Source organism: Alternaria dauci, chromosome 4 (genome assembly GCF_042100115.1).
Source record: "Alternaria dauci strain A2016 chromosome 4, whole genome shotgun sequence".
Taxonomy (NCBI): Eukaryota; Fungi; Ascomycota; class Dothideomycetes; order Pleosporales; family Pleosporaceae; genus Alternaria; species Alternaria dauci.
This window is the reverse complement of record NC_091275.1, coordinates 2,049,337-2,061,247: the sequence shown is the minus strand read 5'-3', so window position 1 is coordinate 2,061,247 and position 11,911 is coordinate 2,049,337. Positions and strand designations below refer to the sequence as shown.

Genomic DNA, 11,911 nt, shown 5'->3' with positions numbered 1-11,911 from the left:
CGATGCAACAACCATGCACTTGGCGAGCCTCTCTATTACTTGGAAGAGGCGTCATACCATGCCAGCGCATCTGCACCCTGCCCCGACCCAGCAACAGACGCAAATGTATTCTTCGGCCCGCTGCAGCCTCATGTTGCTTGCCGCAATGAGCGGCCCTCTCTCCATACCCGTCGGTACGTCACGCGACTTGCCGACGTGTCACGTCTCCAGAGTCGGTGAGAGACGGCGACGCACCCACACCACACCTCCCAGCCCGACACCAGACGATGAGAAAAGCAAATCGTGAGTTGATGCGTCGCCAACACGACAGGTGCCTCACACATCTACCGTCTCGATCCCTCCCGTCTTGGCATCCTGTCAAGCTTCTCACCCCTGCAGCACGTCATGTTTGATACATGGTTTCACCTGCGCTACGCTCACTGCAACTACGTCCCGACCAAAGCACTCCCGAAACGCGATCCAGCTCAACGGGTCACACCAGGCAAGACGCAATCCGGGAAAACCAGGTATCCACATGTTCGGGCCTGAGGTTTCGAAACCTCAGGCCAATACGACCATGACAGTTTTGGCGGATTGAGTAAGCTCTGTAGCTTCAGCTGTTCGGAGAGATACAAGGATGGGTAGCAACGACGCATTCAGCTTTGGGTAAGGTTGTCACGTTAGCCCAGAGGACAGCGAATGTCATCTGTGTCAAGAGCATGGAAATTGTCAAGATTAGTCAGTTTCATTTCTTATCGTCCCATTCCTTGCACCTGCGGCCTCATAGACAGACGCGCCCATTAGATAAAGCCCACACAACCTCAAAATCCCGCTTCAACTCACCACATTATGTCTCCAATCTCGTGCCTCGAGGATTTTCCCGATGTACACCCCCACCTCGTCCAGATAGAGGTGAGGCGCAGGTAAAAGACAGCCCTCTACGTCACGTCATCTTTGCCTGACGTACTTTTGTAGACATGCACGCGGCCAGGTGAGAGAGAGAAGCGCAGACCCTGGGTGAAGTGAGATCTTGATCCCTATATAAAGTCAGCTTCTTCTTGAGCGTATCCTCGATCTCTCCTCCACCTTCCAACTAACACCTCACGCCACAGCTGCACAAACATCAACAATCAACATGGCGGAAGTGTTCATCGACTTCCCGCCTGTTCATGTACAGGTGCCGCCACACATCCTCAAGACAAGCTTTAATGTCACAGATCCAACCAAAGTCAAGACGGTCAGCGACGTGTACGCTTCCCTCATCGAGGGAGGGCTACACAAGCCTGACCATGCGACGTCCATCGCCCGCATCATCGCTGCCCACTACGGCTTTTTACCAAATCTGTCAAGCATGTCTATGACATGCTGGTACGTGGTGGTCAACACAAGCCAGACCACGCCATGTCTATCGCCCGAATACTCGCTGCCCACCTGGGCACTACGGCTTTTTACCAGATGGCTTCGCCAAAGAAGTCAGCCGTAGAGACGGCAGATCTTTCGAGATACAGCCAGATCCAGAGATCAATCATGAACGAGCTCTACGGAAAAAAATCCTTCCTGTACGAGTACGTACGGGGAGAGGTCAGTGCGGATGCCTGCGCCATCGCCATCACAAACTGGGACCTCTGCGCACGTCAGTGCACGTTCGCAGCAGCAGGTGAGACCGAGCCAGAGCGACTGGCCCGGGTTGCTCTTGGTGTGCGCTATCGCGAAGCCATCACACAATTACAGGGCGACATCAAGGGTGCATACGTTGCCGCCATCCACGAGGCCAACCAGACGATCAGTTCTCAACTTACAAAAACCATTGATAAGTTTATCGCACGCAAAAACGTTGAGTTTTGGGAGAAGAAGCGAGAAGAGGTTGTTCAGTCGTTCTTCACTGAGTTACCTCTTGTTGCCAATGCCCGCGAGCTCGATCTGCTCAAACCTGAGCCACTGTTCGCCCGCAAGTATGCGGAGCGATACGAATTCTGGAACGCCCGAATCGACGGTGACATTATTGCAACGATGTTCAGGTTGGCCAAGGGAAAAGTCGATCTACGAACACTATTCGGCCGCGTCGACTGGACTCAAGTCTGGGGTCGCAAGCTGGTGGCTACGATGGATTGCATGCATCGTAAAGTCATTAACATCGAGATGTTGATCGACTCCATCAGCATGTATTCCACAGACCCGCAGTACTGCGCATCTCCCAACGTCTCTCTTGATAGAGCCGGTCTGAATACGACTATTCGAAGTTTCGAAAAGATGGTGAAGGAACCTGCAGAGAAGGAACCTGCAGACACATGGAAGTGGATGAACATTTCGGTCATACAGGCCACACGGAAGCGCGGTGTGCAGGATTAGAGATGCGGTCTCATTCTCTCGGTAGTAGCCAAGCTAGGATATGGCATGTCAACAGTACTTCATGATATACATGAAAACATTCAGAGACCATCATAGAACTTTGTCCAATGTGAATCCGCACCCATGTCGTTGTCAAAGGTTGAATCTCATGTCTGATTGCAATGTCCTAGCATACAACCCAAGGTGATTGTGAGTCGCGGCTCCAGAATCATCCTAGCGTATATGACTCACCTGGAGAAGTTCAACTTGCTATAGCAGTAATTCATGAATGCGCCGATCCGTGTTGACTAGCATGCGTTGCCTTCATCATTCAATCGTCTTTCTATAGATCATGGTTTGTGAATTCGATCTGCACCACATGACTCACACATGCAACGAATAGTACCAAACATGTTATCGGCAGGCTAATACCTTGTTATTCTGCAAATCCAGCGAATACTTCTCCCTTACATACAATACTAAATACATGTTCCAACCATTAAACATCTGACCTGATCTTTATGTACAGAAAAGACCGATTGGCTAGTGACCAGCACGTTGCCCTCGTCTTGCAAGCCATTAAACTCGTTCTCCTCATTAACCCATAAGCGCGATGCTTAGTTGTTGTTGTTGCCACCCTGTCTTCAGTTACCACCGTTGCCGCCAGATGCCTGACCGGCATTCTGTCCCTGAGATTGTTGTCCAGCCGCGGCGCCGTTGCCAGCCTGTTGCTGCTGGTTAGCACCATTTTGAGTCTGGCCTTGGGTCTGCTGTCCAGAAGCGGCGCCATTGCCTGTCTGCTGGCCGTTCTGTTGAGTCTGCTGGCCATTCTGCTGAGTCTGCTGGCCGTTCTGCTGGGTCTGTTGGCCGTTCTGCTGGGTCTGCTGGGTCTGCTGGCCGTTCTGCTGTCCAGTAGCACCCTGAGAACCCTGTTGAGAAGCTTGAGCACCAGTAGTTCCCTGGGGTGCTTGCCCATTGGTGGGGGTGATGCCAGCGGCTTGCTGGGGAGTTTGTCCGTTGTTGGTTGCAGTGCCGGTGGTACCTTGAGTCCCCTGAGTTCCCTGAGTACCCTGGGTTCCAGTGGCACCTTGAGTTCCAGTAGTACCCTGAGTGCTTGCAGTGCCTGCAGTGCCTGCAGCAGCACCCGTGTTCTGAACCTGGCCATTACCAGTTCCCTGTGCAAGAGCCTGGGCGGCGGCAAAGGCAGCCGCAGGGCTACCTGCAGGGGCGCCGGGCTGGGTAGCGCCGGTTCCCTGGACACCGCCAGCAACACCGGTCTGGTCGCAGGCGGTGGGACGAACCGCCTGGGAGGTGGATCCAGTAGACGCCATGTAAGCATCAATGTTGGGGAGGACATTGACACAGCGGTTCTGGTTGATCAAGTCGATGTTTCCAGCGGCCGCCATACCCTGGACGGACATTTGCTGGAGCTTGTCGACGACATCCTGGAACGAACCACCCGTAGCGAGGGTGCTGTTTGCAGCAATGACGTTGGGCATCTGACCGTTGGCGGCGTCGATGATGGCCTTGTGGTTCAGCTCATCGACCTCGGCGTTGTAGGCAACCGTAGCAGCCTGCTTGAACTGGACGTTGTTCTGGATGCTCGCTCCAGTGTTGAGGAAGTTGGAGACCATCGAAGTGTCGGCCATCCAGTTGGAGACGGCGGTGGCGAGGTCGTTGGCGGTGGGAGTCTGTCCATTTTGGAGACCAGCACCGAGCCCAGTAGGTGTGTTGGTGGCACCCTGCTGTTGCTGCTGCTGGTTTCCCGCCTGCGCTGCCTGCTGCTGTTGCTGGTTGCCAGCCTGGTTTTGGCCGCCCTGGTTTCCGGTTTGTTGGCCGGTCGTGGCGGCAGTGTTGCCGTTGCCACCCTGAACCTGGGCGAAAGGAGCAGCGTAAGCCGCAGAGGTAAGGAGAGAGGCGATGAGAATGTACTTCATGTTGACTGTGGGACGGATTTGTCGAGTGGAATAAGATTATGAGTAAAGATATGAATGAGAGTAAGAAAAGCTGGAGATGCAGAGTAGGAGATATTAGCCTGAGTGAGTGAGGAACCAGTCCGATGAAGTTTATCTGGGTGTTGGGAGCTGTGGTATTTGTACCATCTCTGTTACGATGTCGGTTGGCCTTGGCGTCAAGGCATGATGGTGCGCAGGCCTATGCATCGTAGCAGTCTGGGGATGAAGCTCCAGAGCTCCTAAGCCCTTGGCATGCAGTCAGATAGCACACGAATAACTTGATCTGGTAGTTTCGAAGTGTGCCATAGAGTGAATCAGGCGCTTCCAGATTGTCGAGACCGTCGAAACGGACGATGCCGAACTCCCGCCTCAAACACAAACGGAGCGTTTCGCAGGGTGCGCCATGTCGTAGATGGGAGAGGAATTAGTCAATGGTGTTTGGCGAGCCCATGTCATTGTTTTGGCGGCGTCTGGGAACCGGTTTCGTCGGCCTTGGCGCCCAAAGCTTGCAGACGATCATCAGATCTTGTGTTAAATCTTGGTCTAAACGCCCCACATTTGTTCCAGATCGACACAGGTTGCCGAATTGCTGTTGCATACTCTCACGACTGGATCGCGAACCATAGTGGTGGTGTGAATAGCCGGAGCTTTCGCACTGATTTTGCTCGATCTGTTCGAGTACAGAAGCAGGCGCCTGTGCGAATCATTTGTTGCAAGTATCCTCTTCAGATGACAATGAGAATCGCATCAGAACCTTTCGACACGCGCCCACGCTGCAAATTCTGGGATAGTTTGAGGCATATTTTCAGTGAATACTTCGTTTTGGATATGCCTTCGAAAAGCGGGAAGACGCGCTAGAACGCGGTAGAGCGCGCCGCAACACCGTTTGATGTATCAGTGGCAGAAACGGCAGAGGTGTGTGGGAAGGTTTATGCGACTGTGACATTTTTCTCGTACAATGTCATGCCAAATGAAGCTCGCAGTCCGAGTACGAATGCGATAGGTCCGGTGCAAGACGTGAAACTGCTCCTCGTAACGAGCAAGTGACTTGTTGCACACGCGACCATTGCACAGGTCAACTCTCCACGTTGTTCTGCTCATCGGATCTGCCGTTTTTATGCTCGGTGTCCATTTCAGTTTCGATCTTCCGGATGAACCTTGCTGGGTTACCAGCGACGACAGTGAAGCTCGGCACGCTCTTCGTAACGACGCTCCCAGCGCCAACCACGCTGCCTTTGCCTATGACGACGCCAGGCAGGATGCAAACATTGCCACCGATCCAGCAATCCTCTCCGATGTGTATTTCCTTGCCCAACTCAGGGCCCCTAGTGCCGTCACGGACAGCTGGATCAAGAGGATGAGTAGCCGAGTAGAAATGGACGTTCGGTCCAACAAGCGTGCGTGAGCCGACGGTGGTTAGGCAGGTGTCGAGGAAAACGGCGTTGAAGTTGATAAAAACATTGTCGCCTAAGCGGACATTGTAGCCATAGTCCATAGTAACCGGCGGTTCGACCCAAGGATCATTCTCGAACAGCTTAGCGTCCTCGTCTTCTGAAGATGCGATTGGTGGCAGAGGGGTTTTGTCTTGGATGATGCTAGTTGGAGTATAAGAAGAGGCTCTCCCGAAGAGCCATCGGAAATTTACACATACTCTCGGAATAGCTCAGTCAGCTTCAGCCGTGATACATCGCCAGCATTGTTGTAGCGCGCGCAGGCTTGTTTGCATCGCGCACGCTCTGCTGTGAGCTCAGGTGTGAATGCATGGTAGAGTTCGCCGCGGGCCATGCGCTGCTTGTTCTCCGAAGTCTCCATGCTTGGTCTCCAGAATCGTGAGAATCTAGCGCTTGCTACTGAGGCTGGCGTGACGGGCTATGAAGCCGGTGTGGGTAAGCAAATGCATGTCCAAGTAGAAGCTGCGGAGGCCAGGCATCACGGCGCTAAGACATGGATGGATTAGCGTGATGATCTCATCGGCTGATTCCGAGGTCCCACCTGGCGAGAAGGGTCGCGCAGAGAAGCCAGGACAAAGGTCACTGTGTCTTTCACCTCTTGCTGTTGTTCATCTCAGCTTCTTCACGAGCCACGGCTAGATATTGGTCGTGCACCTGACTACTGCTGCGAGCCTTTGGAAATATGCCTTGAACCTCTTCCTCCGTCTTAGTCTCCGACATCCAAGCATCCAAGTCCCTGCATAGCCGAAATCTTCCTGCCCGCCGCTGCCATGTCTTCGAACGGCTCGCTCTCCTCCGGCGTCGACATCTCCCTACCCACAAATCGACCGAGTGAGAACGGAACATGGACTCCAGAGCTTGATCGAGCGCTACGTGCTAGAGAAGCATCCAACGGCCGGCCCAGAAACCAGGATGCTATTGCGCCAGAGTTCTTCCGTCACGGCAAGCGCTCGCTTTCGGGCATCGCTGTGCGCGCCTTCTGCTTGGGATGCGCTCTGACTCTTGGTCTTGTCGGCACTCTCCTGCTCGCATATAATGGCAGCCATCTATGGCGGCCGTTTCTGTTCCTCAGCACCCTCTCTCTTTTCCACTTCCTCGAGTTTTACACGACGGCCGCCTACAACACCCCGCTCGCGTACATCGATTCATTCCTACTCTCAAATGGCGACCAATACCGACAAGCCCACGCCGTGGCCTTCATAGAGACGATTGTAACATCGTATCTTTTCCCCGGTTATCAGTCAATGATCCACCCGCCGTGGTTGATCGCGCTAGGCATAACGATGGCTATGGCGGGACAGGCTGTTCGTAGTACGGCTATGATGCAGGCAGGCACCAACTTCAATCATCAAGTTCAGTCGCGTAAGAACGACGGACATGAGTTGGTCACTCATGGTGTGTACCGCTACTTCCGTCACCCGTCATATTTTGGCTTCTTCTGGTGGGGCATTGGAACACAGGTCATGCTTGGCAATGCGGTCTGCTTTTTTGGCTTTACTGGCGTGCTATGGTACTTCTTCATGAGGCGAATCACTCGTAAGTCTCTTCTCATCGTTGACCCAGCATAGTGGCTCACTCAATATAGATGAAGAAAAGTTCTTGATCAAATTCTTTGGTGATGAGTATGAGGCGTACAGGTCGCGAACTCGTGTTTGGATACCCTTCATCTAAGCACTTGTTGCCTGGTACACGGTCAATGTGGTCTACAAGATAAGTATGACGAATCTCGTAATGCGACAGTCTCGCTTCGTAATCGAGTCTTTTTTTGTCTGAACATGTACAAGCTGCAGATCTCCCCCATATTTGTGTTGCAACAAAGAGACATAACTAGATAGACATAAGTATATCCCCATGTCTGGTATACTAAACGTGTAAGTGTTATCTGCTCTCACGGTCATGCTGGATAAGGTGGACATTGCATCCACAAGTAGGATTTGTTCTTCTTCCGAGCTCAGATTTGATCCGTCACCGTTTTCGTTCACCAGAGCATGGTCTTGCTGTCATCTTAGCTCGGGTTGAGCTCATGAATGCTCTTCCATTCCACCCTAACTGTTACAACTTCTCTACGTTTCATTGCTGTGTCGATAAATGCATGAGCGGCATCTGCGCCATTATCTCCACTACCACCCCAATAACTCGTCATTTACATGTTAATCCTTTGTCATGGGTCCTCATGTACATGCCCCTGGTGTTCCCTTCACATTCATCTCTGCGTTGTTACGAAGTAGACACTGCACGAGTTCATCCCCGCAAGGATCAGTTCGGGTGAAGCACATTCCAATCTCCGCGTGTGCCGCTATCAGCGCCTTCCTGATGCGTGTAAACACCAGAAGGAAGCTTCGAAGCGGCGAGGAACTATCTTAGTCTCGGATTTTGCATTGGCTACCATTGAGAGCAAACGTTCATCCCGCTTTTCAAGATTCTCATCCTCGCTGCTGTTGTCGTCTTATTGGCCGCAGGCCAACACCAGGAACGGCAACCACACAGAGGGACCCTGGGATGTTTGCTTTCCTGCTCTAGACAATCCGGCGTCACCTCAACTCTTGCCCACGCCTATGCCGCAGTCTAATGCCTGGTAAGACCCCGCCACGACCTCGTATACGAACTAGCGAGGACAAACTGTATCAGGTCTGCCTCGACGCCTGCATCGAGGGAATTGCGAATCTAACAGTAGGTAGGCGAGTTGTTGGTGTGTGCAGATTCTCTTACCTGCTTGTGCCCGTTGCTTGACTAATTTTTGCCCAGCAACCTCCACTTCCAACACCAACAATATCAACAACAACTTCGATAGAAGCGACGATACTATTGGCGTGTGCGTATCAACACAGGCTGCAACTTCCCTCCCATCGCCTCCTCCATCACCGGCGCGCAAGCAAGTCGCTCGAGACACAAATCCACGTCAACTGTCCCCATCGCCCGCAACTATGGATCGCTCGAGACACATGAGCTCGCCCTCAGCAGCGCCTTCCAGTTGGGGCTCTGGAGATGCACGCAGTAATCTCGCTATTCAACCCGCAGCCAATGCTGGGAGCATTAAGCTCAAGAAGAAGGCCGTCAAGATAGCTGGGGCTGCGGGACCCTTGCCTGGTACTACATCGCGACCCGCAGCTCTCACCCTACCAATGGCATCCTCTCCGAATCCAGGTTCAGTCAAGGTAGAGCTCAAGGTTACTGAAGGGTGCGAACTACTACATAATTGCCCGAGCCTCACTGACACGCATGCGTATAGACCCACTACTGCGCCAAAGGCATCTCAGCTCGAGAAGGGTACTCCCGCGTCTTCTACCATTGCTACCACATCCAAGTCAGCCACGCCGCAGAAAGAAGACATGATTTCGAAGACCGACGCTTCCGAGGAAGAGTCTGCGATGGATGCACTCTTCGCTCGCCTAAACGGCACAACTATCCTCACTCCCCGTATTTCCGTCGTCAGTACCTCAGCAAGCCCTGACCAAGCCAAGTTCTCGTGCGGCGGTCGTCTTGCAGAAGCCAAAGAAGACAATATCAAGACTGATAAGGCAGAAGATGAGAAGACGGGAACAAAGGAGACTAATGACATCAAAACTGCGGCCATGTCACCAGAGGATCTGGAGAACGCGTATATGCGCAAGGCTAGCGAATACGTTTGGGCTATGCCGGACGTCAATGGAAATCCGGCAAGTCTTATCAAGACCATGTCGAAGAAGGTGCGTGGTTTGTATATGCCAGAGGTCAAGACAGATGCCGAAAAGAACGATATCATCAAGGCACGTCTAGCCTTCGCTATTGCCAACTACGTCAACAAGGTATTGAAGAAGCGCCCAGACCAACCTCGTACACCCGAATCAATCAAGCAGACGCTCAAGGATGTGGATGGGGATTTCCTCGGACTTTGTGCCAGGCTTGTTGAAGAGGGTTACGTTTCCCTAGAGACACTCGCTGAAGTATCGGGTATTGTTGTGGCCATGCACAACATCCTCCCGAAGCCGGAACCAACCGCCACTGCGGGCATCATCGCCCCTCCCAAGGCAGCCCCTCCCGTTGCATCGAGTGCTGAGAACATCAAGCCTGTCGCCAAGGACCCAATAGACAGCATGAAGGGATGGCCGAATCAGGAGAAGCGCGAGAATCGTAAGTCTGTATTTGCACGAAGGAAGAGAGGGAAACTGACCAAACATAGCGGCTGCTCATCGTACCTGCATCCTCAAAGGAGTTGGAGGCATCACCAGCATCAACCAACTGCAAGCCCTTGTGTGGGGTGGCAAACTTGAGTCCATCTCTTTGCCAGAGTCGGGTTCATCCAACGCCCTCGTCAAGTTCCTTACGCCTGAATCATGCGAGAAGTATCACAAGGCCACGGCGAACGGCATTGAGGTTGTTGGTGACACTAAGAAGACGATTGTGTTTGTGGAGAAGGCCGAAGGTCCTAACTCGATCAACGACGTCATCCGCAACTGTATTGAAGGCGAGGCATCCCGATGTGTGCGAGCTATTGGTGCCGACGAAGATAGCGACGTGGCACTCATGAAGCTAGCTCGAGGCAAGAGCGTCAACAAGCGTGACGTCGACCGCATCAAGATTGGAAAGAGTGCACGTGGCGTAAGTGACATCTGTTGGTTTTATTGAGTAGTGCTAACGCCATCTCTATAGCATCCGTATGTGGAGTTCCGGTTCTCAAACATCTACCACGCCCTCAATTTCAAGCGCGAGCTCATGGACAACGAGGACTGGGAGCACTGCAACATCGTCTATGCACCTGATCCGTGTGAGTTGGCCAAAGGTGTTCACTACAAGGATGAGGATGAGGAATAGACCGGCTCTGGTTTCTTCGGTGGACCGTGGGAGTGAGATCTACACATGAGCAATGAATGGGGTATAAGCGAACGAGCTGGAACGAGATCGACACAGGCTCCACATTACACATGATATTGAACCAAAGCAATCCTTCCCAACTTGCTCTGTCCAATGGATCATGCTTCTTCAAGTACATGTAGTAAATCCAGATAAAGATAGACATGATCACGTTCACTGTGGCGAGCCTCGGTAACCAAGTATGCATGGAAATATTGCCCTGCTTTGTGCCCACACGAATAGTCGGTAGAGAGCTGTACTAATACACGTTCCTTTGACCCGAGAAGAAGAAGCAACCAATTACAAATGTTCCCTACAGATACCAAAAGCCTGTATAGGAGCTCAAATGTGCCCTAACGCCTTGCTATCACTTTGATGTTTTCCTTGCCAACTTTGCAGAGTTATCACCATCGACGCCGTTACCCAAGCTATAGGCATGCTAGCGGTTGACAGCCGCGAAACCTGCGTCGGTCATCACAGTGTCGCCGTTCTGCGGCGGAGGGGGCGCGGACTCAGTCGCCGGTGGTTGCTGGGCAGCAGCACCCGAGTATGCGCGTGGACGGCCAGCTGCCTCTTCGTTGCTAGCGGGCGCAGGGCGTTGCTCATCGTAGGCTGGGTCAAAGTATGCGCGCTGGGCGGGTGCTGGCTGTTGTTGCTGTGGCTGCAGTGGTGGGAGCGAGTGAAGGGGCGGAAGGGTAGGGGGTGCGCCGTTTACGCCAGTGTGTGGACTTGTTGATGTGGGTGCGCCAATGGTGCCGAAGTAGCTGTTCTGGGGACGCCCTGATGGATCCGGGGTGCTCTGAGCACTGCTCATCGGGTTCATGCCATGCGGCAGGGCTCCTAGACCCAGCCTGCCCTCGCCGCCCATGGCTGTCCTCTCGCCTGCTCCGCCCTCGGCACTGCCGCCAGGAGGAGGTGTGCCCTTCCTATTGTGGCTTCTCTTGCTCCTCAAGGGCTTATCCGTAGGAGTGGGAGGCGGGCTGCTGCTGCGGTCGCTGTCGTCGACGTTGTACTCCATGTGTTTGTTGAGCTGCTCGAGAAGGAAGGCACGCTCCAGTCGCATCTTCTGGATGCCGCGGTTCAGGCGTGTGATGCGCAGGCGCGTGCCGTCGTTGTTCTCTTCAATGTCGGTTATGCGGCGGCGCAGGTCGATGCATTTCCGGTAGTAGGCGCTTTCGACAGAAGGTGGCAGGTCTTTGGAGGAGACGGCGCGGGAAGCTGATGTGACTTGTTAGTGGAGTGCATGCTAGACATGTACATTGCGACGCGCTTGAGCGCGCAGGGAGTGCATACGTGGTTGCGGCATCGTTCCGCCTCGTCGTAGTCGTCGCTGGCTATTTGAATAAGTTGGTTGGGCGCGCGCGTAGA

General features: G+C 53.2%; 6 protein-coding genes across 6 annotated transcripts; 3 read left to right on the top strand and 3 right to left on the bottom strand.

Annotated features, from left to right (window-relative positions):
- Window positions 1-1,380: 1,380 nt before the first annotated feature.
- Window positions 1,381-2,328, top strand: ACET3X_005234 (uncharacterized protein; the record flags this gene model as incomplete). Its single annotated transcript, XM_069451417.1, has 1 exon — window positions 1,381-2,328. One exon carries the CDS (start codon window positions 1,381-1,383, stop codon window positions 2,326-2,328), a length of 948 nt encoding a protein of 315 aa, XP_069307278.1.
- Window positions 2,329-2,951: 623 nt separating this feature from the next.
- ACET3X_005233 (uncharacterized protein) lies at window positions 2,952-4,244 on the bottom strand (the record flags this gene model as incomplete). The annotated part of the gene is made up of 1 exon (XM_069451415.1): window positions 2,952-4,244. The coding sequence occupies one exon, from the start codon at window positions 4,242-4,244 to the stop codon at window positions 2,952-2,954; it is 1,293 nt and encodes a 430-aa protein (XP_069307277.1).
- Window positions 4,245-5,337: 1,093 nt separating this feature from the next.
- Window positions 5,338-6,074, bottom strand: ACET3X_005232 (uncharacterized protein; the record flags this gene model as incomplete). Its single annotated transcript, XM_069451414.1, has 2 exons — window positions 5,338-5,857; window positions 5,914-6,074. The coding sequence occupies 2 exons, from the start codon at window positions 6,072-6,074 to the stop codon at window positions 5,338-5,340; spliced, it is 681 nt and encodes a 226-aa protein (XP_069307276.1).
- Window positions 6,075-6,483: 409 nt separating this feature from the next.
- Window positions 6,484-7,384, top strand: ACET3X_005231 (uncharacterized protein; the record flags this gene model as incomplete). Its single annotated transcript, XM_069451413.1, has 2 exons — window positions 6,484-7,249; window positions 7,299-7,384. The coding sequence occupies 2 exons, from the start codon at window positions 6,484-6,486 to the stop codon at window positions 7,382-7,384; spliced, it is 852 nt and encodes a 283-aa protein (XP_069307275.1).
- A 1,253-nt stretch (window positions 7,385-8,637) lies between these two features.
- On the top strand, window positions 8,638-10,504 carry ACET3X_005230 (uncharacterized protein; the record flags this gene model as incomplete). Its single annotated transcript, XM_069451412.1, has 4 exons — window positions 8,638-8,891; window positions 8,943-9,823; window positions 9,873-10,291; window positions 10,343-10,504. The coding sequence occupies 4 exons, from the start codon at window positions 8,638-8,640 to the stop codon at window positions 10,502-10,504; spliced, it is 1,716 nt and encodes a 571-aa protein (XP_069307274.1).
- Window positions 10,505-10,982: 478 nt separating this feature from the next.
- ACET3X_005229 (uncharacterized protein) lies at window positions 10,983-11,849 on the bottom strand (the record flags this gene model as incomplete). Its single annotated transcript, XM_069451411.1, has 2 exons — window positions 10,983-11,761; window positions 11,837-11,849. 2 exons carry the CDS (start codon window positions 11,847-11,849, stop codon window positions 10,983-10,985), a joined length of 792 nt encoding a protein of 263 aa, XP_069307273.1.
- Between the last annotated feature and the right edge of the window lie 62 nt (window positions 11,850-11,911).